The 26,671-nt window shown below is 34.6% G+C and overlaps 1 protein-coding gene across 13 annotated transcripts in view; it reads left to right on the top strand.

Annotated features, from left to right (window-relative positions):
* Positions 1–26,671, top strand: part of ARHGAP12 (Rho GTPase activating protein 12) — a 135,049-nt gene that overhangs the window by 74,272 nt on the left and 34,106 nt on the right. For 4 of the 13 annotated variants that reach the window (XM_039478860.2, XM_074405246.1, XM_039478861.2 and 1 more), the window contains 5 exons: positions 4,988–5,128; positions 6,283–6,363; positions 15,547–15,672; positions 19,504–19,578; positions 19,888–19,902. In XM_039478860.2, coding sequence (XP_039334794.2) covers positions 4,988–5,128; positions 6,283–6,363; positions 15,547–15,672; positions 19,504–19,578; positions 19,888–19,902 — 438 coding nt within the window. The remainder of the gene's footprint in view (positions 1–4,987; positions 5,129–6,282; positions 6,364–15,546; positions 15,673–19,503; positions 19,579–19,887; positions 19,903–26,671) is intronic. The other 9 variants (XM_074405243.1, XM_074405247.1, XM_074405242.1 and 6 more) reach the window with 5 other exon arrangements.

Here is a 26,671-nt window from a genome sequence, read left to right as displayed (position 1 = left end):
AAAGCAGCTAGCTCATACAAATAAAAGTAGGCTTCAGGTAGATAGGAGCTAGAAAAATCAGGGAACACATCTTGTATTTAGCAGACTCCAAAAGCTTTTTGTAGTTAACTCTTTTCTTGTCCCATTTTTCTGTTGGTTTATTTATAGCTTTAGTTTGGTAGTAACTTGTGTTTTTAGTGTTCAAGTGAGAGCAAAAATAGAAAAATCGTTCATGTTTAACTATTAATAAGAAAGGTAAGGGCTGTCTGGGTCTTGGTGTTGGCATTCATTTTGCACCTGGTCTCTCAGTCTCCCTTCTTTCTCTTGGTATCTATGTCCCTGTTGTGTCTGTTTTCCCCCAACTCAGAATCTTAATATTTTTCCCTTCTCAGAGGGAATAACTCCCCATACTTATACTTCTGCTGGGGTAGGGATGGGCTACACACCAAGCAGCCAGGTATGTGGAAGGAGATTCTGGCAATATTAGTCCTTATTTTAGTACCACTGCTTTCACTCCCGTTTCAGAAATACCTAGTGTTGTCAGTTCCTGAGCTATTTGCAGATTCTGTTCTGTAAGCTTGTCGGGTTTCATTTTCCCCCACTCTCCTTCATTTTTGTTCATCTGCTTGACTGTTCTCACTGTTGTTGTGGGATTGCGTCATTTTAAGAATATTTTGCTGTTGTGATTTTAGTGGAGTTTGAGAGGGAGCAACTGTTGGCTCTTCTATCTTAACATAGAAGCTTATTATTTTAGTATTTATTACCCTAGAATAATCATTCGTAAGTAGGGCTGATTTTGCCTTCCAGGGACATTTGGTAAAGTCCGAAGATTTTTTTGTTGTTGTCACAGTGGGGAACGTGCTACTGACATCTAGTGGGTCGAGGCCTGAGATTCCGCTAAGACAGGATCTTGTTATGTTGCCCATGATAGACTCAAACTCAAAGTCTTGGACTCAAGCAGCCCTTTTGCCTCAGCTTCTCCAGTAGCTAGGACTGCAATGCACAGCTTTAGCATGCGTAATTTATGCATAGTCTAAAGTTTATCACTATCTTCTTGTTCCTTAAAGCAATATAGGATATGTGTGTGCTGTTGTGCTGTTGCTGTCATATGTTATATTTCTATTTTTAGTTCCCACGTTGTTGTACATGACTCCTAGAATTAATCCTGATTTTTGCCACTTTGTTTTCTCACATTTTCTTCTTCTGTCATAGATATGAGTCTTTTCTTGGCGGGAGACAGAGGTTTGCTCTGTTACCCAGGCTGGAGTACAGTGCTGTAGTCATAGTTCGTTGCAGCCTCAAACTCTGGGCTCAAGCCATCCTCCTGCCTCAGACTCCCAGGTAGCTGGGACTACACGCGTGAGCCACCATGCCTGGCTATTTTTTTAACTTTTTGTATTAATATTTTGTATCCTGGTTTCACTATGTTGACCAGGCTGATATTGAACTTCTGGGCTCAAGCAATCCTCTCACCTTGGCCTCTCAAAGTGCTGGGATTACAGGCATGAGCCATTAGTACATGCTTTTAATTCCTTCATGAGAGTATGTTAGTAATGGAATCTTAGTTTTTGTCTAGAAATTTATTTATTTTGCTTTTATTTTTGAAGAGCATGGGTATATAGTTCTAAGTTAACTGTTTACTTGTTTATTTTTTCCTTGTTCATTAAAGATTTTATTCTCATATTTTCTGGCATCCATTGTTGATGGTGAAAATTCAGATGTCAATCTGATTGTCTTTCCTTTAAGCATAGTTTGTCGCTTTTTGTGGGCTGCTTTAAAGATCATGTATCTGTATTTTTACTGTGATGTAACTGGTGAAGGTATTTTTAGTTTCTGCCAGGACTTCGTTGGGATTTCTGAATTTGGGGAGTCCTGTCTTTGACCAATTCTGGAAAATTCTTAGCTGTATCTGTATATAGACTTGCCCCATATCCTCTTTCTTCTTCTAGAACCTTGATTAGATGAATGTTTAATCTCACTGTGTTCATCTGTGTGTCTCTATGCATCATTTTCAGTATTTCAAGATCTAGCCAGCTTCTGTCTGGTATTTTTCTCTTTGTGTATACCTTCATTTGATGTTAAACCAATTCTTGAATTTCAGAAAGGTATATTTTAAATTTGTTTGGGGGAGTTTATTTGCTTGGGAGAGTTTCCTGATATCACTACTTTGAAAAGTTTTAAACCTTCAACAATTTGAAAAAATAGTACAGTGAACATTAATATGCCATGTACTATTCATCTAGATTTACCAATGGTTAAAATTTTGCCACATTTGCTTTATTTGTCTCTCTCTCCCTTCACTTGCCCAAACACACATACACACATGTGTGTAATGAACGACTTAAAGCAGATAATATATTTTACGTATTAGGACTTGTTCTAGTAAAACCACAATACATTTATCATACCCAAGACATATAACATTAATATGCTATTTAATACATGGAGTTGTCAAGTAATACCCTTTATAGTTTTTTTTCCTTCAATGAAGGATCAAGTGAAGATTATATGTTGCATTTATTTGTCATCTCTCTCTAGTCTTATTTTCTATTTCATTTTTGTTAATTTCTGTATATAAAGTTTTAGAAAGTCTGATTATACCATTTTTCTACTGACTGTCACTCAGGGTGTTTTGAGAGTGTATCTGTTTTAATGTGAGGTTATAGTTCTTGGAAAGTCATAAGTAGGAAGTCTTTAATGTTGAGGTTAAAGGTGGTTTCCTTCAGAGGTGAGTCTCTTCTGCTGTATGCCTAGGGAAACTATGAATATTTAAAAGTAACATCTTTAGCTTTAGTTTTTATAAGCCACACAGGTAGTGTTAATAGTAATCTGGATTTCATGAAGACTCTTGTGGCTGGAGTGTCCCCTTATTTTTCCCTAATTGTTGGGAAAATTTTCTATGATTTTCCTAGTGTGGAATAAAGGGATAAGATGTGTTTATGGTTCACCCATAATTTGTGGGTATAAGTCTTTGGAGTTCCCAGCTCTGTATTGCGGGATATCCTTTTAGACTTCCTGCTTTTGGTAATCTTGAGTCCAGTTCTCTAACACTCCTACATGGTCTTGAAAACTAACATTTTAGTTTGGGGTCTGGCAAATGCCTTCAAGAGGAAAGCAGGTCTTTTTTTTTATTCTTCGTGACTCTGTTGATTCTTGTTTCCACTTAGCTTTTGACCTCTGAGTATTTAATTAACCTTTCGTTCATGCATTATTTTTAAAAAGCATTTTATGTAACATTTTTAGCAGTTTCTGTTCAGATGATCAATTGGGATACCTACCTGCCATTCTACAATAAATGGAACATCTGTCATAGCCCACTCGTATTTGTGCTAGGTTACCTTTGCTGCACAGTAGAGCCCAAAGTTACTGAATTGGTTACATCTTTGAATGGAGTTACTAGGTTTAGAATAGTTAACATTTGTAGAATGCACACCAAAAATAATCTTAACTTTTATTTAACTGCCATTAAACAACTATTTTTCAGTAGAGAATATCCAGATCTTAAAGTCTGTTTCTGTAGTATAATATAAAGCATATCAAGATATTGGAGGTTACTTTTCATGGTAGAAGAGAACATCAGATTTACTCTGCAAAAGTTGGAAAATTACAATGAGAATTTTGTCAACTAGAAACTCATGTCTTTGAAAAATTCTGTGATTTTAATTATTTCTTAAATTAATTTTACTAATTCAGTTGCCCTTTTTCTGTTTCTAAACATTTTATTGCACTTCTCTTATCTATGAGCTTGCATTTTAAGTTGCCTCAGTTAAATAAAAAGACTACTCCTGATTTTTGAATTAGGTTTTCAATGCTTAACAATGTATTTGTTGTAAAACACATATAATTCACTTTATGCAGTGCTTATGTGAAGTTGCCTATGTTTTTGTGAACATATTAATATTAGGCTCTTTATATCTTTAACTACAATGTTGAGAATCTACCCCTCTTAGTGTTTCAGACCAAATTATGATGATAGAAAATATGAATGAATAAGTTTTACTTGCCGAAACTATTCTACCTAGAGGTAATAGAATTATTTGTTGCACATAATTAATAATTCTTATTAAATAATAAATAATTCTTAAATGAATCTTAAGTGCAGAAAGCAAATTGCAATTTAGTCATATTATGGTGCCTCTTGTCAGTAGGCATAAAAAGTTGCTAAATTTTCCCTTCTAATTTGCTTCTCTCATGTGTCTGCAGTTTATCATATGTACCTATATTATTTTCTTCTTCTTCTTTTTAATAAAAAATGGAGATGAGGTCTCACCATGTTGCCCAGGCAGGTTTTGAACTTCTGCACTCAAATGATCCTCTGGCCTTGACCTCCCAAAGTGTTAAGATTACAGACGTGAGCCACTGTGCCTGGCTCCTATATTGTTTTTATACAGAATTTTTTATTTGTCTCTCTGTATTATGTTTGAATTTTCTCAATATTATTTTTTCTTGTTTTGAAGTTTAGTTTCCAGCAGTCTTTAATAAGCATTTGATTGAATGGGTTAGAAAATTTTGCCAATAAAATATAACACAAATTACAGAAAAATAGTTTGAGATTTATTTATTGAGCAGTGTTGTTTGCCCCATGTGTCTATGTGCTTGTGGTACATGAGAGGGAGCTCAGTCTAATGAAGTTCCCTATTGCCTCCTTTGTTTACACATAGATATGTGTGCAAATACCCACTCCTCTCATTTTAAAACTTGATTCTAGTTCAAAAGCAGCATTTAAGAACATTCAGTCTCTCCTTAGTCTGAAAACATTGTTTTCAGTTTTATTATGGTGAATTTTTCTAGGATTGCACTAATGTGATAAAATAACTGCTATTAATTTTACCTCACCACTTACAGTGTACCATTTAAAGACTCATCAATTTATTTTCAAAAATCAAATATCAAATATATTTTAGATATCTTAGTACTTACAGTCAAATAAAATTGATTCATTAGACTTTCAACTGCTCCATGTTTATATTCAAAGAAGAAAAATTCTTATGTTTCTGACTGTTTGTAGCTTCTTTCATCAGAAGAAAACTACTACAGCACTTGTTACAGCCAGTCAGATAGTCAGTGTGGTTCTCCTCCAAAGGGTTGGTCAGAAGAGTTGGATGAACGTGGGCATACCTTATATACCAGTGACTATACTAATGAAAAGGTACATTCTTTTTTTCTCATCTAGTGTTTTTTGGCAAAATTCTCTCATAATAGTTTTAGTAGTATTTAAGAAAAATTATGAAAATATTCTTTATCGTCACTTTATAATCATGCCAATTGACAATATGAAAATCAGAATAACTGCTGATTCATGGTTTTAAATTGCTAAGGATGATAGTGATTTTTGTGGTCTTGATACCCAAGGAAGACCTTTTAAGAGTACACCTGTTAAATGTTATTTGTTTAGATTTCTTCAGTAGGCATATTTCTTTACATTTTTCTGAGGGAATAGTTTTTTGGAAATAGTTTTCTCTCTGTGCCATTATTGTACATTGTCTCACTACCTATTCTCCTTTTTCTATTACAATCAAATTTATGTAAAACAAAAACCATGAATCTAGTATTTTATGATTAATTAGTTTGGAAATGAATATTGACATTTTTTGTGTGTATTGCTTCTGGTATCATTTGAGAAAACAGCTGGTTGATTGTGCATGTTCTGAGAAGATACGCTTGGGGATAAATGGGGTAGGCTTTTATCCCTCTTTCCTGCCTCAATTATTTGGCATTAGAACATACGGAAGCAGTTTTTTCATTTATTTCATCCTCAAGATCATATGTTTGTATTAGTAATACATAGCCTTTTATTTCCTCGTATTTTCTGTGTTATATTGCACGATGTTCTGTTGTTGCAGTTATTTAAATTTTGTTGTGTTTGACCACAGAAAGTAATTCCTAAAGGTTTGCATGAAATTAGGCTTTAAATGGTTTAGTCGTACACTTAATTGAAAAGCAATTCCCTTTGTCAGTTCCTCAAACCATTCTGTGTTCAGAATGGGAGTGTACCTGTGTTCCAGTGCATATGTACATCTGTGTATCTTTATGTTATATGTTGTTCATTGTTAAGTGGTGCTTGAACAACTAGCCAGACATTGGAGAAGAGAGAGAGCAAATAAAGTCTTGTTTAATAATGAGTATAATTATTCTTACCGAACTTAAACTGCAAGTCTGTTAGTATAATTAGTAAGTTAGAAATTTTTGTTGCAATGTTCTTGAGCAAGTAGAATAAAATTCATAAGAATTAAATCTAGTATCTCTGATAGTAACTCACTGTAATTTAGATTTAATTTAAAAACACCTGTTCTGTTTTTATAGTGGCTCAAGCATGTTGATGATCAAGGTAGACAATATTACTACAGTGCAGATGGATCTCGGTCAGAATGGGAATTGCCAAAGGTAATAAACCTTAATGCCAAATTTCTATTTAAAAATAGTAGATGAAGTAATACCTGGAGATGGTTTCAGCAGATTTATTTTAAAATCTTCATTCTACTTGTACAAAGTAGCAAGAATAATTTTTTTCAGAATTCACTAAGAATACTGAGTAGTATAAGTTTTCTAAGATGTACAGGTATCTTCACTGTGTGATATTGATTATTCCTATTCAGAATTTCTTTTTGTTTAACTTGAAATTGGCCTTTACTGATTCTTAGAAGAATTCTCTTCAGTTTCAATAATGCCATCTTATATCTAGTTGTGTTGAGTATATTGATTTAAAGTTGCTCTTATATTTAATCATTTTTTAAGAGAAAGAAAAGTAACTCAGTATTCAAGTTTATCCTCTTATGTAAATGTATATTATAATTGAGCCACTCATTGGCTGAGACATAGGCAACATGTGATAAGATGTCCTAGGATTTAGTTGGACATCTCATTCTGGACAAGTGCACCATGGCTGCTGAGTTTATCTAAGGCAGTAGATTTCCAAGTGGTCATATGTATATCACTGTTGGTGCTTGAAATAATTTTAATTGATATCTGAGCAAACATATAAATTTTAATTGTTGCATTATTTTAATGTTCTAGAAAACAGTTAAAATTAGCAAACAAATATGTGGTGTCAATTGTTACATATACTTTAGTTTTTAAAATTTGTCTTTTCCCCAAAGTAAGTCAATTTAAAGAAAAATATTAATAGTATAAATGAAATGTGGATCTAGAAAAAAACCACTAGATGTTACTAAATTGACTATAAGTTGGGAAACATCTAGTAAACTAGTATTAATAGTGCTATCTTCTTTATGTGCATGCTATCTGGCCTTTAATTATTTTATGAAATTCTAAGGCTTGTTTTGGGTAGGATGAAAATGAAATACATATCCTGTAATTGATTTTTAAGAATACCCTTGTGAGTCTGAATTGACCAAGTAGCAAAAGAGAGCTCCATTGTAACTGACAGCTTTTACAATTTTGTGATCTCATGGAACAATATGTAGGTGGCTATAGTGGAAAAGTTCACGGGTGTTGAAGATGAGGAGATAGATAAAGGAAATACTGGTTCCTTTAATTTGTTTATGAATTATAGCCTCAGAATTTTCTTGTAGTTTAGAAAACTTGTCACATCTTCAGATAAGCATTTTTTGATCCTTTATCACACATTTTATGTAGGTACTTTCTCTTTACTCAGCAGAAAAAACTATTCCATAGAATTTCATTAAAAAATACATGTAATTTTTTTTTTGGAGATGGAGTCTTGCTCTGTTGCCCAGGCTGGAGTACAGTGGCATGATTCTGGTTCACTGCAACTTCTGCCTCCCGGGTTTAAGTGATTCTTCTTGCCTTAGCCTCCCAAGTAGCTGGGACTATAGGCGTGCACCACCACGCCTCACTAATTTTTTGTAATTTTAGTAGAGACAGGTTTTCACTGTGTTAACCAGGATGATGTCGATCTCCTGGCTTTGTGATCTGCCCCCCTTAGCCTCCCAAAGTACTGGGATTATAGGCATGAACCACCGCACCTGGCACCTGGCCCAACTATTCCATATTTTAAACAACTCTGTTGTTTGAATTACACTTTCTAAATTAGGAGTCATATGAAAATGTACATTTATATGATAGGATTGTTTTTAAAAATACTATTTTCAGCTTAACATATTAGTATTAGTGAAGATAATTTTAGTATTTTAATTATAAGAGCTCCTGTATAAAAAAAGTTAAGAAGCTATTAATATTATCACATTGTGTTTTTACTTCATCAATTGTAAAATACCACGAATGAAAAGATCCAAATAAAAAGTCTATCTAAATGTGCCACAAATCACGTATTTCAGGGTTGAATGTTTGATCAAATTACTTTTTAAAATTATGAAACATAATTCAATAAAACATTGGTGGATTTTTAAATTTTTTTTTTTTTTTGAGACGGAGTTACGCTCTTGTTACCCAGGCTGGAGTGCAATGGCGCGATCTCGGCTCACTGCAACCTCCGCCTCCTGGGTTCAGGCAATTCTCCTGCCTCAGCCTCCTGAGTAGCTGGGATTACAGGCGCGCACCACCATGCCCAGCTAATTTTTTGTATTTTCAGTAGAGACGGGGTTTCACCATGTTGACCAGGATGGTCTCGATCTCTTGACCTCGTGATCCACCCGCCTCAGCCTCCCAAAGTGCTGGGATTACAATTTTTAAATTTTTATTATTAATTTGTATTTTTAGAATGTGATTCTGAAGATAAAACCTTATTTACCCTTGAAACTTTGAAGTAGTGCCAAGCACTCATAACTCTGTAATATTTTTAAGAATTATAGCTTAGCAGTTGTGATACTCTAGCAACAGTTTTTTAAAGTTGAATATTATAAAAGGCTTGATAACCTGCCATTTTATTTTCTAAATAGTTCATTGTCTTCCAATAAAACTTTTAAGTGGGGAAATCATACCTCAAGCTTAATAGGACTGTTACCAACTTTTAGGGGAAAGGAGATAAACATAATAACATAAGCAATTTATTAATGTGCTATGAAGAAGTAGTAGAATACCTCAGATACTACTCTTCAAAATTGGTACCATTTATTTTTAAAAAATTTAGTGATTAATTTGGAAAGAATAATTTTATGGATCATGATGGCCAAAATGTATAATAACTTATATGTTGGGGTAAGAATATTGTTCTGGGGGGATGTAATTATTCAGTATTGAAAACTATATATAACAGGGATTGGTTCTGTTAGGCTGTTCTAGTAGGGGTTATGCTTATACAATACAAGATTTGATTTCCACTTGAAGGAACCAGAAGAAAAATATGCTGAAAGTTTAGTTCACTGAAAATGATTTAGGTTATAGAAGACTAATACTTCATTAGCATAATAATTAAATACACATATTAAATTTTTTGTTCCACTTGACAGATTTGAATTGTAGCTCCTACCAGTACCTCAAATACCAGTTGAGTTTTAGAGAAATCTTCTGCTGTATCTTTCTTCAGAGTGGGTTCTGATTCCCTGGATAATGGCCTCAATCACAAGGCCTCTTTTGAGCGATTGTCCCACGTTAGGGTCCTTTGAAAGCAGAGATTCCCAGGATAGCCTAGTATCAGGAAGAATCTGGAGCCTTAACTGGTAGCTAAATATTTCTATTGGGTTTCTTAATAACTCACTTCTATAATTTCCTTGGTCAGAAGAACTATAGGCTGCATTAGGAAACCTTTTTGCTTTCAGAGATACCTTTAGTGAAAGAAAGAAAAGAGGCAAGAGACTGAATCAAGACCTCAAAAGGTATTTTATAGCAATGGAAATGGGTACTGATTGTGACCAGTGTTGAATCCTCAGTTTTGTGATACTATTTTATTTTCTGCTGCCATTTGCTGCTTAGCATAAATTGTTAGAAGGTCTTGACAGTTTCTTTAACTCTCAGTTAAATTGGATATGGAGAACAGGTTTGGGTTAAATACTGTAGAAATGAGGAAATAAGGAAAAATGTTGTAGAGTCACTATCTCATAGATTGTTACTATATGATAAAAACAACTGCAGATTACATTCTGCACTCTAAGCAATTTAATACTTACTTAGTAAGTCTAAGATAAATCCTGTCAAACTTGTAGCCTCCCAATGCAAATATTAAAATTTAGTTTAACTGCTGTTTTCTGATTACGTCTTTGGTGTTCAGTATTATGTGATATGTTGTGATAAATGCAAATACATAGGATATGGTCCTATGTATTTGTTATAAGATTGGAAAGAAGAAACATATTCATATGACAGCTGAGTAAAATAGAATATATATATAAATACAAACACTCTGGATTGGGTGTAGGAGAAGGGAACCACAAAACTATTAGAGAGGAAGGAGGATTGAGAGAAAGAAAGAAAGGAGAGTAAATGAAGAGAGAGAAAGCAAAACATTCCTCACTCACAGTGAAGTCTGCTGTTCAATATTTCAAATAAAATGCATGAAGAAATCAGTGCTGTTATTATAGACAGAAAAATCAAGAATCAGGACATGTCATTCACTCCAGATGAAAGTAATGTTCATAATAATTTAATAAAGGCTTAAAATTAGGCTGTGGATGATCAAAGTTAAATGAAGACTTTCATTTAAAAAGAATAAGAAATTGGGAAAAACAAAAACATACATGAATAGGTAAATAAAGAAAAATCTTTAAGATGAAAAAACATAGTTATTGAAATAAAAAATACAGTCAGTAGCATAAACTTTAGACAGGGACAGAAAGATAACAAATGTGAACGCATAGTTAAGAAAAAAGGAGAGTGAGTTGAAAGTTTCCTATGTTCGTATATTAGGAACTCCAAAAGAAGAAAATGGAAGAATGGTGCAGAAGCAATATTTGAAAATACAATTTTTAGGAGTTTTCTAAAATTGAAGGAAGACATGAGTCTTTAGAAAATATGCTTTGAATACTGTCAAGGGTAGATAAAAATAAATCAACATGTCAACCAATTTTGCTGGATCTGCAGAACTTCACAAGAAGGAGACAATCTTAAAAACCATCACAGGGTGAAAGGACAGATCATCTACTGCAGTAGATGGTAGTATCATTGGATCCATTCTTTCTTTAGTATTAAGTTCTTTTCTGTGTACCATTATGGTGGCCTCCTACTGTGGGTGGTGGGGGAAGGAATTGTCCTGTCATTAACTGAGTTCAGCTGTGTGGCTTGCTTTCACTGGGACGTGAACAAACATGACACAAATAGAGTATTGACATGGGCTTGTAGTCAGGGCTTGCCCCTGCACTTCTGCCATTGCTACGAGAAGAATGTGCCCAGGCTAGCCCCCTGGTTCTAGGAGGAGGATGAGAGACAGAGTTGTGTAAATGAGCCCCTCAAGATCAGCCAGTTTTTAGCCAACCCGCAAATCTGTGGCAATACATTATCAGCATTTTAAACCAAGTAAAGCACACGCTCTCTGTTTATTATACCTACTCTGTTCCAGGTGGACACCGCAAAATAAAGCATTTCCTTCTGCATGATATTATGTTATGAAGCCCGGTCAACCATCCCTAACCAACGCTGTTGAAACAGCACTCTCCCCGTCCCTGCCTGGGTGCCGTGGAGACTATGGGGTGGAGCCCTGTTGACTAGGCCCAGAGTACATGCAAGGAACCCTGTGATTCATCCGCCCTGTGCACTAAATGGACAACAGCAACAGGGCAGCACCCCACGCTGTCCCAAGCAGAGTATGGGAAGAGGATTATGGAAAGGAAGGAGCCAGAGAAAGGATTTCTAAACTATGTATAAGGTCCTAGACACCATTCCCAGAGGCCTATGCATGAAAGCAACCAGAATTAACATAGCAAAAACTTTGAGAACTGAAACATGATGTAGCGTACTGCCCAGGTTTCAGACTGGCCTCTGAGTAGTGCACAAACAGGGCAGATCAGAACAGTAGTGAAAAGATTAATAAAAAAGAAAGAAAGAAATTGACATTTGAACTACGGGCCATAAAAGCAGGCTGAGATATGCATTCTGGACGTAAACAGGATTCACAGCCGGCTAAAATATGCCTGAATAGAAACCAAAGTCTTAATAGTACTCAAAACATCCAAATATAACCTGGAATTACTTGTCATACCAAGAAGCAGGAAAATCTGAACTTGAATGAGAAAAGACAATCAGTAGATTGGTGACACACCAAGATGACAGGGATGAATGAGTTATCCCATAGGATTTTAAGTCAGCTTTCATGAAAGTGCTGTAGCAAGCAATTGTAAACACACTTGAGGTAAATTTGAGATAAATGAAGAGGTTGGAAGTCTCAGCAAAGAAATGGAAGATACACAGAAGAAACAACGGGAAATCTTAGAGCCAAAAATTAAATACTAGGTGGCTCAATAATGGAATGGTGGTAAAAAAGTAGATGATCCATGATCTTGAAGATAGGTTAGTAGGAATTATTTAGTTTGAACAACGGAGAGACAACAGATTTCGGGGGAAAAAAAAGCAAAACAAAAAACAGTGCCTCAGAGACCTGTGGGAAAATACAAAAGTTCTAACCTTCCTTTCATTGGCGTTCCAGAAGGAGAAAGGAAAGAGTGTGAGGCAGAAAAATACTTTGAAGAAGTAGTATTTGAAAACGCCCCAATTTGGCAAAAGACAAACCAGTAGAGTCAAGAAGCTAAATAAACACCAAATAAGATAAACCCAAAATCCAGGCTCATCGTAATCAAAATTTCTGAAACCTTAAGAACCCCACTCCTCCTGACAATGTCTTAAAAGCCTCTCAGTGAAACAATACATTACCTTTAGGATGATAATAATTTGACTGAAGTGAGTGCCTTATTAGAAGCTATGGAAGCCAGAAAGAAGTGGCATAACATTTTTCAAATGCTAGAAGAAAAGAACTGCGAACCCTTCTGCAGTAAAAATACCCTTCAGGAATGAAAGTAACATAAGGACATTTTCAGAATGAAACTAAACTAAGAAATTTATCCCCAGAAGTCTTGCTCTCAAAGAGTTGCTATAGGAAGTCTTTCAAACAGAAGGGAAGGGTTAAGAAAACTTGTAATATCAGGAATGAATAAAGAACAGCAGAAAGGTTGAATATCTGGGAGACTTTTGTCCTGGGTGTTTAAAATTGTGTTTGACATTTGAAACAAAAATTATAACATTTCTGAAGTAGTCCTGGTATGCAGTAATGATATTTAAGACAACTCTTTCATAAAGAGGGAGAGAGTAAAGGGATATAATTTTTGGTAAGGTTTCTGTATTCCACTAGAAGTAGTTAGATGTTGATACTAGTAGACTGATAAATTATGTATATTATAATCCCGAGAGCAAGCACCAAAAAACTGTAACGAGAGGGTTAAGAAACTGTAGATATTTTAAAATATAATTGCTCAGGTAGCCCACAGGAAGGTAGGAAAGGAGAAACAAAATTAATGATAAAATGCTAGACTTAAATCCTAACATTATAAATAATTACATTAAATGTAAATGTTCTAAACACATCTGTTAAAAGATTTGCAAAACGGATATAAAAACACTATGATCCAAGAATATGCTTCTATAAGGAAATCACAGTTATTTATTTAGAGACAGACTATTACTCTATTGCCCAAGCTAGAGTACAGTGGTGAAATCTCAGCTCACTGCAGCTTCGGCCTCAAGCAGAGCTTGAAGTTCAAGTGTTCTTGTGCCTCAGTCTCTCGAGTAGCTGGGCTTACAGGCATGCACCACCAAACCTGGCTAATTTTTGTATTTTTAGTAGAGACGGGCTTTTACCATGTTGGCCAGGCTTGTCTCAAACTCCTGACCTCAGGTGATCCGCCCACCTCAGCCTCCGAAAGTGCTGAGATTACAGGCATGAGACACCGCAGCCAGATGCAAATCACTTTCTTATAATGACACATTATGCTAAAGGTTATCTATTAAATAATCTGCAGTAAGTCTCATACTTCATGGTGAGATTACAGAAGCTTTCCCATTAGAGTTAGGGACTAAACTAGAACGTTTCTATCACTGCTTCTATTCAACAATTTAAAAAAGGAAATAAATAATGGAATTAAAAAGGAAGGATGCAGTTGGGTTTTTTTGATTATTAGAAAATCCAAGAGAACCTGCAAACTTAAAACTGATGTTCAGCAAAGTTACTGGATATAAAATTAACACGGAAACTACCCATTTGTCTAGTAAAAAGTGAGTTTGAAAATGTGATAGCAGTAAAGGTACTGTTTACATTAGCAGCAGTAGCAATAAGAGTTGTAACTAAGAACGTGTTTATTAAAGATCTGTAAGATTTTAATAAAGAAAATTTCAGAACAGAATAAAGGAAGACCCAAATAAATGGTGCAGTATACCATCATGATCTTGGATTGGAAGGCTGAATTTTATAACAATGACCAAATTAATCTACAAGTCCAGTGCATTTCCATTTAATACCCTTTCCCTCACTTTATAGGAAATGGAACCTATAATATATTTGCAAACAAATATCCATAAAGAGTCAAAATATTCCTGTATAGGGAGTAGTTGGTGGGTGGGGGACAGGAGAGAGAGAGTTCCAACTATGGTAATTAAGTTGGGATAGTAAAGGCACATGTATAAAGATTGGATGTGGCATTATAAATCAGTGGAGTTAGGGAAAATTTGGCTCTTAAAAAAGAAAAAGCCAAGTGTGCTGGCATGTGCTTGTAGTCCCCGCTATTCAGGTGGCTGGTACAGGAACATCTTTTGAGCCCACAAACAAAAACAAACACACACTGGTTTGCGTCACCTGAGATGTTGCAACAACAACTGAAAAGAAAACATATCAATGGAGTAAGCATGGACTAAGTAAGAATGTTACTAAGATTATTGGTTATTCACGTGATAAAAATGAAAATAAAAGTAGATCTTGACCTCACTTCATGCTCAATGATTAATTTCAGTTAGATTAAAGAAATAAATATAAGATGTAAACCTTTAAAGACTGTGGAAGAATATATCAAATTATAGGAAAGATTTCTTGAACAAAATTCAGAAGCCTATATAAAAGGAAAGATTGACAGATGTGACTAGATTAAAATTAAACAAAACACCTTCTCTATGTAGGAGATGTCATAAACAAAAGGAAAAAGATGGGCTATGGACTCGGAAAAGATATATTCAACTCACATAGCTTAGAAAGATTTAGAATCCAGAATATGTAAAGAACTTACTAGTTCATTTTGAATTTAATGTTCGGTTTAGGTTTTTAAAATAATGCTTATTTTTTATTTTAGTAGAAGAGGTAGAAGTAGAAAAATTAATTTATCTGATTTTATTTTATAAATTATGATAGTTAATATTTATTAATGTACTATTTTTATACTTTGTTCTTTAATACTTTGATCTTTACAGCAACTCTGTGAATGAGATGATATTTCTGTTATACCTACTTTACAGTTGACAAACCTTAGACTGAGTAAGATTAGATATTTTGCCAAAGATAACACTAATTTGGTCTCTGTAACACCAGAGTCTGTGATCTTCTCAATTGTGCCACAGTTCCGGTTAAAGATGAGAAAACTGAGGCTAGAAAATGTATGGAGATGTTATATGATGAACTTTGCCTAACAGTCATTGTCATTTGGAGCCAGGATGTTTAGATTCCACTTTGGTTTCTATTGTTTATGAAGTACATTTCATGTTTTTTGCTTTGTTTTGTTTTAGTATAATGCTTCATCCCAGCAGCAAAGAGAAATAATTAAAAGTAGGAGCCTGGACAGGCGACTGCAAGAGCCAATAGTATTAACAAAGTGGAGACACAGCACCATTGTATTGGACACTAATGACAAGGTAGGACTGTTGAGATTTTTGGCAAGTTCTTTGCATTATATTGTACAGTGAATTATAACTATTTGTACTAATATTTTATGTGTTTAATAAATATGATTAGCTAAAGCATTTGATTTTTTTAAACTAATTTAAGCTCTTGATCTGCATGTTTGTTGAAATGTTTCTACATTGTTTCTTTCTTTAACCAAATTGCATACTTTAATGACTACATATTTGTGTATTTAGCATCAGTTTGTCATGAAGTAGGTTTTGGTTGGTTTGGTTTTTGCACAATGGACTGACTTATCTGTGGCTTACTGATGTGTATACCTTGATACATTTGATCCTAGTAGATGACAGATTTTTCTTGCCTACCTTATTTTAAAGTCACATATCTGTTATCCTTTGTCTTCAGTCTCTAGGAGATTTCATAGGGAAGACGTTTAATTAATTTTCCTCATCCCAGGGAATATTGGAATTCTGTTCCCTTTGTTTTTCTAAATGCTCTCTGCAGAAGGCAATTCTATTATCAATCTGATAAGTCATGTTCTCTGTTTAGAGGGACTAATTTTAATGCAAACATTAGAATGGATATTTTAAATACTTCTTTAGAAGTTACTTATTCACAGTGCGGCTTCATTTGGGGGATAAGTTGGGAACTTAGTATGAATTTGCAGAAATTTAGGCATGCTCATGTTCAGATGTGAAGGTTTTTTAACCATCAGGCTTCTTATAGCATGATTAACAGCTTTCCTGTAATTTTTATGTGTGTTCGGGAAAGCAATGAACCATCTGTAAGGCATATTTCATTATGTTCGGATACTTTCAGTCCTGAATTATGATAGTTAATATTTCCTTTATAAGTAATCTCAATTGATCGGTCAAAACAAGTGTAATATTTTGGTGCTACAAGTGACTATAAAATTAGACTTTGTTAAATTTAAAGGTGGAGTGGAGCTGTAGAAACAGCCTTCATACATGCGTATTAGGTAGACTAATAGAAAATAATGAAAGTAGCTGACTAGTTTCCAGTTTGTATTTTGTAAGGATCTTGTCTTGAATGTAGAGACTACGTTAAATGAATGGCATTCTGGAGTCTGTGCTATTGAAGATATGCTTGAAAATGTATTAGTATTGAGATTAATCTAGGTAAGTAAGATACTTAAGAGATTTCTAATAGGAAAAATTCATTCAACCAAGAACCAGATTACAATTCAGGATAAATAGGAAACTACCAAATACCATATACACTGTTCTAAGGCAAACCATTATTGAACCAACTCCACCACCTCTTCATACTGAAACAAATAGGATGATTATTTTGATGATTTATGCTTACAATTTCTTACTCTTTTTTCTTTTTTTTCAACATCAAGCAATCTTACTCCTTTTTAATCTCTCTTGATTCATTTTTTAAAATTAATTTTCAGTCAATTGCTTTAAATAACTTGTATGCAGTTCTTATTACATTTCCTCTTTCATCTCATTGTCCCAGAGTTGCAAGAATATGATTTTTCTGAGTTTAGAGATTTACTTATTTTTGGTAGAAATGTCTTTTTTTTAACCCGTCCCCTTCCCCCCCTCCCCACTATGACCTTACCCTTTGCAAATGGATTCATAAGTTTCTTAACATAGGGCAATTTTTGAGGTTTTGACAAAGGCACTGACTACTAGAACAAACTAGCTAATACGTGATAAGGGATGAAATATGTATAACTTAAAATGTAATCACAGCAACGTAATACAGATGCTCTGCAGCTTATGATGAGGTTACATCCCAGTAAACCCACATAAGTTGAAAATATCATAAATTGAAAATATCACAAGGTGAAAATGCATGTAATACACCTAACCAACCCACTGTACGTCATGGCTTAGCCTAGCCTACCTTAAATGTGCTCTGAGCATTTACCTTAACCTACAGTTGGGCAAAATCATTCGGTAGTATGGTACACTGTAGAATATCAGTTGTTTTCCTTTGCAGTCTGTTTACCCTGGTAATCAGGTGGTTGACTAGAAGCTGCAGCTAGATGCCTCTGTGCAGCATTGTGAGAGAGTGTCATATTGAATATTGTTAGCCCAGGAAAAGGTCAAAATTTAACGTATGTTTTCTAGTGAACGCCTATCACTTTGCCACCACCTTAAAGTTGAGCAGTCATGAAGTCAAGGACCATCTATTATTGTATAGCAAATGTTGTTGTGATGACATAGGTCCTAATTCACTTGGCAGATAACCTTAGAGAGGTAGATGTATGTATATCTGTGTGTGTATATGTGTCAATGCATCTGTTTGTTTCTGCTTTTTTTTTTCTGTTTTTACTAAAACCACTATTCATAGATATTAAGATGTATATTTACATGCATATATCTAAATATAGATAAATGTATACATGTAAAATTATTTCTTGTTTACAGTAGTTATGATCATATATACATTATTACTTTATTTGTGGTTTTTATGTCTGTGGGACTGAATGTGCTGTGAAAAATATCATAATTATCAGTCATTTTATTCTGTTACTTATTTTCTAGTTTATGGATCTTCGGCTCTTATCTCTTTCTCATAGTATTTTACTATCTGGCAGTCCTAGGAATCAAAAATTGATCTGATTTTATCAGAAAAAATACTTAAGTGAAATTTGGACCTTAAGTTAAATTTTTTGAAGTTTTTTTATTCGATGTGATTTTAATATTTTCTCCATTAATAGTGCCTTTTTGATTGATTTATAAGCTTGTCCTTTCAAGGGTTTCCATGTAAACTTTCACTGCTACCTAGTTTCTATATTTACAAATTGTGTAGGATCTAAACCTGAAGACATTTTTCCAAACGAATAAATGTTGAGTTAATGGTTTTTTGCAAGTGTTACTTACAACAGATTCCTCGGTTGGTTGACAGTACCTTCTCCAGATTTATAAACATAGGAAACTAGGATGATACATACCTAGAGACGAATGTTCAAAGGAACTTTTTGGTTTGATAGAAAAAATTGCTAATAGGTAATGGTGTATAGTTTAAAAAATTATCTTTTTCTGAAATTATTCAAAACATCTAGGGAAATGGAGAAAATTTAAGTGGAGGTAGGCTGTTGCTACCAAAAATAACTGTTCTTCTGTCTTACCTTCCGTGAATAGTCCTGTCAAAGTAGTCCTATTATTTGTAATAGAAATCATATTCTGTGTTTTAATATTGACAAAGCAGACTGCTTAAAAAACAAGCTATCGGTTTGCTCTAATGATACTCTTGTAGGCTTAGACATTAAAACTTTTTTTCCTGGGGAGTTACTAATCTTTAAATCTTAGGTTTCTTTCTTGAATTTAAAATACCTTATTTCCAAATTTTAGCAAGTTTCCTATGAATTACCTTACATGCTAATAGCAATTTCTTATATAGCTTTTGACTAAAATTAAATTGTCTTTCTGGCATTTGCCAGGTTACTTCTGTGACCTTGCCTAATCCTGTGTATTTATACTTACCATACCAAGAGCAAGTTAGTATCATGATTATAACATATTTATCCAGAAGTGTTTAGGTTTTACTTATTTTAAATATGGTTAATTCAAACTGATGTAACATCATGATTCTAAGGCAGCATGCATCATTTCTTTTGAGTAATTCCATGTGCATTACTTAAATGTAACTATAATTGCTATAAAAGCACTGTATTTTATAAACCTTTTATAACATTTATAGTTTTCAAATCAGTACCCTGTTAGCTTTGGAGCTGAATATAGATGGAAAATAACAAGGAAAAAATTTCTTATTCTCTCTTACTAAGCTCTCCCACTGTGAGTAGAGGCAGAAATATAGTTATATAAAATAGAGTAACTTTTTTCATTACTTATTTCTTGTAGGAATCTCCACCTGCCTCCAAACCCTGCTTACCTGAAAATGAGTCTTCTCCCTCCTCACCAAAGCACCAAGATACAGTTAGTATGATAGAAGCATATCTTATAATGTAGTCCAGTTATTTCAATCAATTTTAGCAAATTAATTTACTCTTTAATGTTAAAATGGACTTCTATTAAATTTCATTGGTTTTTCTAAAAAATCACAATCAAAATAAGTTTAGCAATCAGATTTTATTGATTTAAAAGTCCCGCTTTTGTTTAAAATATGGTGTCTTATATGATTAAATTATGTGCCATATTTTTGAGTGATGGACTTATATTTGTTTTTAAAATTATAAAAATTCCCAGGCAATACTATCAAATTATCCTTTACTCTTTTTTCCTCAGGCCAGCAGTCCAAAGGTAAGAAGCATTCATTTCCTTCTTACTGGGCATAGACACCTTCATTTTCTGTGCTGTAAAGTATATTGCCAAGTCTGTGCCAGATGAATATTGGAAATAATGTAGCTCAACTGTTAAGTTCTCCTAAACTGGAAAACGTCCGTGTGACTTCTGTTAAGATACCTGTCTTAACGCTGATGAAATTTTACTTGATTTCTGTATTTATACTCCCAGTCTTTTTTATCTGTTGCTGATCATGCTGTTCCCCTTCAGTGGGTTCTGGGTTTTTGTTGTTGTCATTGTTGTTTTTTAAATAGAAACAGGGTCACACTGTGTTGCCCAGGCTGGAGTGTAGTAGAGCGATCATAGCTCACTGCAGCCTCAGTCACCTGCCCCACCCCCACTAGGCACAGGTGATTCTCTCATCTCAGCCTCCCTAGTAGCTGGGACCACAGGTATACACCAGCACACTTGCCTAATTTTTTTTATTTTTATTTTTTGAGATGGTATCTCACTCTGTTGCCCAGGCTGGAGTGCAGTGGCACAATCTTACCTCACTGCAACCTCCACCTCCTGGGTTCAAGCCATTCTTCTGTCTCAACATGCCAAGTAACTGGAATTACAGGCATGCGCCACAATACCTGGCCAATTTTTTGCATATTTAGTAGAGATGGGTTTCACCCTGTTGGCCAGACTGGTCTTGAATGCCTGACTTCAAGTAATCCACCCGCCTTGGCCTCCCAAAGTGCTGGGATAACAGGTGTGAGCCACCATGCCCAGCCTACTCAGCTAATCTAAAAAAAAAATTTGTATAGAGATGAGGGGTCTTGGTATGTTGCCTAGGCTGGTCTCAAACTCCTGGCTTCAAGCAGTGCACCTGCCTTGGCGTCCCAAAGTGCTGGGATTACACATATAAGCTATTGCACCCAGCCTGTTTTCTTGTAGAATGAAGCCCTAAAATTCCTAATGAGCACGAGAAGGCCATGCATGCTCTGGCTCCTGAGTGCCTCCACTACCTCGTCTCATATTTCCTTTTTCCCTTCTTGCTTGTTGTCCTACTACACTGCCCTTCTTTCAGTTTCTCAAAGTAGTCTGCCTTTCAGCTCAGGGTCCTTGCATGTGTCATTTCCTCTGCATGCTGAAACATTCTCCCCCACATCTTTGCCTGGTTAACTTCTGTTCATTCATCAGGGCTTAGTTTGAACCTTACTTCCTCAGATAATTTTATTCTAATTGTGTGGGTTAGGCAAAGTTGTCCTAGAATATTCTTTATAGTATTTGATTATATATTATTCAATTACATAAAATAACTTGATTATTCAATTACATAAAATAACTTGTCATTATTTATTTCTTATAGGAACCTCCAACTCTCTCTTAATGTCTGTCTTCCCTACCAGACAGAGTAAAGCTTCATTAGAGGAGGAACGTAGTTACCCCACTACCTCCCTCAGTGCTCAGTATGGCTGCTCAGTAAATATTTGTTGAATAAATAAGTGAAACCTTAAAGCTTTTTAAAAGACAAACATTTATCATGGCTTCTCTAGTTTATGAAGTTATAATAGACTGTTGTTTATTAGGATACTTCAGATTTCTTAGAGGTAAAGATTTCCACAGATACTGTTTCATTTTTTCTAACTTTTTCTCCATTCGCTAGTATAATCTGGTCTTTTTGGCTCTAATCAAGGGTTGTACACATTTCCTTCTGATGCTGGCTCAAGGGGTCACCCTGCCTAGAGTGGGCCTTGCCTTTTCTATACATAGTTAAATCCTGTACCTCCATCAAGATGGGACCTTCTTCATCTCTGAACTCTGAAGTTGCTAATTGTATTGAATAAGTGCAAGTTGTTATACGTACCTCTAGTCTCGCTGCCAGGTTTTAATCTCCTAAAAGAAGTTTAAATAGGAGATAGATAGAGACTACATGTATCCTTTTGCATTATTTACTGGATAAGCAAACATTACATCATGATAAAAGTGAACCTGATTTTGGTGGTTTTGGCAAGAATTGCCATATAAATCTAAGGCACTGTTACCACAGTACCTTTAATCCATCAGTTTATCTGGAAAAAGCAGAAAACCCTTTAAAATTATTTTAAATGTAGATAATACACAGTTTCCACAAAAATCTGTTTATACATTATTTTTATTTTGTTAAAAGAGAATTCCTAAGTAATCCTAGAAACACAAATTTTTAATGTTCGACATGCAGTTACAAGGACTGTTTGCAAATTACTTCACCACCCATTTATCCATTTTCTGAAACTTGACAGCAGCTAGACCATGCCAGACTCACAGTACCCTCTGATGGCCATCACAGGGAACTGCCTCGCCAATGTTTCTTCTGCTTCAATCTTTTTTTACCTTTAGGTGAAAAAAACAAACCACCAAACAAACCAGAGGTGGTTCTGTGAGGTGGTTCTGTTTTTCCATCACCAGATGGTGTTCCTTTCTTCCTGAATGCTCTGTCCCTGCTGTCGTGGCCTCCCGTCGAGCCTTCTGCCCTTTGTGATGTCTCTTCACTCCCTCTGTCCTCTGGTTCCTCCTCTGCACTTGCTTGGCTTCTAGTAATCTTGCCTTTCTTTCCCACTCTTACCCAGTTACTACAAGGAGATATTTCCCTCTTTCTTTGCCAATTAAAATCTGATTGGTCTAAAGGCTTAGTGATAAGAAAGAAGGAAGCTACAAATTTAGAAGTGAAAGTGATAACACCATCATGGTTAGTTCCCTAGTGTCACCTTAAAAATCTCTGCAAATTGCTCATCTTTCAGTCAAACCAGATTTAAGATTTCGTTCCTTAATAGAAATTTTAAGCATGTTAACTTTTTCGTCTTTGCTGATTTTTAAATGATTGTTACTTTTTGTAGTCCCTTTAAATCTGCTTGAAATAGGCAGTCTATGCATTTTTTTAAAAGTCACTAATACATTTTTTTACAATTTGACTACAATATGGATTAAGTAGGTTTTCGTGGCTGATCTGAGAAGCTATTCTTTATTTGTTCCAATGTATCTATGAGAATATGCATTTTAAAATTCCCAATTACTGAATACTGAGTAAAGTTTTGGAATATGCAGTTCAGAAACTTGAGCTTTGATGTTGTATGTCCACTTATGGTATTAATATGCATTAATCAATTTAGAGAAAAAGATATTTCAAAATTTAATGAGTATTAAAGTATTAGTGGACAAGTTTACTTATTTTTTCATTGAATGTTACTATACTAAGGCCTTTTTAAAAAACATGAATGTTTATTTTTGTAACAATTTGCTTTTTAAAAAATTTACTTTTATTGAGGTAAAATTTATGTAATATAAAATTAACCAGTAACCATTTTAAAGGGTACAATTCAGCGGCATTTAATGTATTTACACTGTGTTCAGCTGTCACCTCTGTTAGTTATAGAACATTTCATTACCCCAAAATAAAACCCATACCCATTAAAAGTCACTCCTCATTTCACCCCTCCCAGCCCCCTGCCCTTGATAACCACTAGTCTGCATTCTGTCTCTATGTGTGGATTTACCCATTCTGGATGTTTCATAACACTGGTGTTTTTCCAACACTATAGGTACAATTGTGCAAGTTCATTTGTTCTATATTTTAAAATGTCATTATTACACGATTAACTGAAGATGAGGATTTTGATCAGATGTATTGATTTTGGTATAGCACACTTGTTAGCCTATATTGAGAAGTACCTACTTTACTAAAAGAATACAACATTGATTAGAAATTCTGGAACCTGCAAAGTAATTATGAACCTGTGAAATTTTTCCCAGATTACCTGGTAGAATTTGAAGTTTATTGTTTTCTTGCCTGTTAGGACATAATATTGTTACTCAATTTAACCATAATTTGCTAGTCTTTATTAAAGCATTTCTGCTTATTTTTAATATAAAGTTTCTTTTAGAGTATCAAATATTTAGACCAACAAATACTCATGTATAAGTTGGTATATATTTTATGGGACTTAAGATGTTTTTTATGAAGCTTTCTTAGTAAGCAATACAAAAACATTGGTTGAGTTTGATGCATATTATGTGGAGAAAGTATACTAAGTAGTATGAAATAAAAATCTGTTTAAATGTTTTTTCTCACTTTCACCTGTGTATTCAAACCTATATTACCCATCTGCCTATTTATTTTTATGTCAAATTCAAAAACTTAGGTATTTAAAAGTTAAAGCTTTATTTTCTCTGTTGCTGACCTTCTTATATTTCTTTCTTGTTAAGTACTGTTAATTTATTGGTAAATTACTTCAAATATGTATTGAATACCAGCTACGTGCTAATGTAGTACTAGACACTGACTATTGATGAACATAACAGATATGGTGCCAGTTTATGGCCTAATAGAGTGGATAGTGAAGTAATAAAAGATATGTAATTGTACCTCACATTAAGTATAGCATAGTCCATTGGGGCTGTTATAGCAAAAATATAAATAAACAACAGAAATTTATTTCTCACAGTTCTAATGGCTGAGAAGTCCAAGATCAAGGCACTAATAAATTCACTGTCTGGTGAGGACACCTTTCTGATTCATAGATGGTTCCTTTTTGCTGTGTCCTAACGTGGCAGAAATAACAAGGGTTCCCTTTTATAAGGACACTAATTACATTCATGTAGGCTTCCCCTTCATGACCTGATCATCTCCCAAAGACCCCACCTGTAGGTACCATCACATTTGTGATTAGATTTCAACATATGAATTTTGGGGGACACAAACATTTAATCTGTAGTAAATTCAGTGAGGAAGACAAACTGAGGCAGTCATAAATAATGGGAGGTTTACTTAAAAGTGGTCAGGAAAAGCCCTAAAGTGACATTGAAGTTGAGATATCACCATTTACCCAGTGCTCAAGCTTGGCGATTTCCCCAAGATCTTTGCTCTCACCCTCACAAAAGTCTCTGTCAGTTTTATCTCCTGAATCTTGTCAAATTGAGCACCTCTTCTCTCTCCCTGCCACTGTTCTAGTTCAGATCTTCATTGTCTCTCATAGTAATTATTAAAATAGTGTTGTAGTTGGTTTCTGGTCATGCTTCCTTTTCTTACTGCACTTAAAATAGTGTTGTAGTTGGTTTCTGGTCATACTTCCCTTTCCCTTACTTGTGCTACCTCATTTCTTGCCACTTCACCTCACCCAATACTTTGAGGGAATTTAAAGGCCTTCAGTATGAAATACTGTCTTTAGCCCCTGTGCCTTTCACTGTTGGTTGTTTTTACCTCCTCCCATTTCTGTCTAGCTGACTCCTGTTCCTTAGTTCAAGTGTCAAGTTACCCAGGAGGCTGTCTGACTTCCTTCTTTCTCTCCTAGGTTGGGCGAAGCATCGCTTTCTGGTAGCACGTATCACATTGTATAGGAATTGTTCTTTCTGTTTGTACGTTTTGAGTAGAGCAAATTTTGTTCTTTATGTTCAAATTAGAGTGATTAATACTTAGATCATTAGTACTTGGGTCTTGATCCCTGTAAGAATTTGGTGAAAGTTCTGGACCTTTTCTTTGAGTGATGCATGTATACATGCTCAGTTCTGTGCCAGTTTCAGTCCATCCATTGATTTCGGTGAGAATCCCTGATCTAGACTCTCCCTCTCATCCTTAGGCTTAGGCTATCTGTCACTACTGCTGCTTCATCCATTTTTCTTCTTGTTTTGATGTCTGTGTTTCCTTCCTGCCTCTGCTTTTTTTTTTTTTAAACAAATTCAGCTGTGGCATTTTTTAAAATGGGCTTAATTCCCACCTCTCTGCCTTTCAGTTCCTGTGTTCCCTAGCTCAAGTAATCAGTGCCCATCTACTCAGATTAATGTTGTTACTTAGTTTCCATATAATTGACAGATTTCTTTTCTTACTGCTTACCAGAGGTACAGGCAGCAAATTAAAAATGTTCTTATTTAACGTCTAATGTGGTTTCCTTGCTGTGATTTATTGAAAGTCAGCCCTCAACATGAGGGTTTATAAGAAAAAAAAATTTTCACATACTTATAATTGTTATTGATGTTTTTGTTGAGCAATACAGTTCTTATGAAAAGTGTCAGACTTGCATATCTAAGGAGATTTAAGCTATGCTTTATGAAAAAAATTCAATAAAACTTCATATGGGCTATTTCCCAAGTCCCCAGTATACCAAAAATGTAAATTGACATTACAGTTTGTCAGCTTTGTCTACAGATGTAGTTTTTATCAGATCAGACAACTTTCAGACATTGGTAGAAAAATACTCAATATTATGTTTATCTCTTGTGCAGAAAAATTTATATTTTATGTTTAAAGTACATTGAAAAAATATAGCAGAGGAATCAGTTAAATAGAACTGGGGATATTTCTTCCTTGAGAGAGAGAGTTTGTGTGTATGAGTGCTTTAGTTGAATTAAAATTGACTATTGTTTCATGTACAGACAGTGCTTACTAATGTTGAATGATCACTGAGGGCTCAGCTCATTTTTGTTAAATTGATTTGCTTCTAGGAAACTAAAGCAGTGAGAAACTGCGTGATTTTCATCTGGAAGAATTTTAAGATAATATTAACTTTTAGCACAATGGCTTTTGCCTCATAGGGTTTGATGATAAAGCTTGTGTCACTTGTTTTTGACGTCAGCTGGCTGATAATTCCAGTTTGTCTAGAGCTGAATTCACAATCTGATAATATGCTTAATGAAGCACATGTTAATTTTATTATACTACATTAAGGCAAGTTCTGTGCATGATACCAATTAACTTTTGAGTAATTTATTAAATACAGTCACTGTATTTGGTTGAAAGATTTGAAGGGATATTTTTACATTTTGATAA

This window comes from Saimiri boliviensis, chromosome 8, assembly GCF_048565385.1.
Source record: "Saimiri boliviensis isolate mSaiBol1 chromosome 8, mSaiBol1.pri, whole genome shotgun sequence".
NCBI lineage: Eukaryota > Metazoa > Chordata > Mammalia > Primates > Cebidae > Saimiri > Saimiri boliviensis.
The sequence above is the reverse complement of the archived record's forward strand: the minus strand, read 5'-3'. Positions and strand labels throughout refer to the sequence as shown.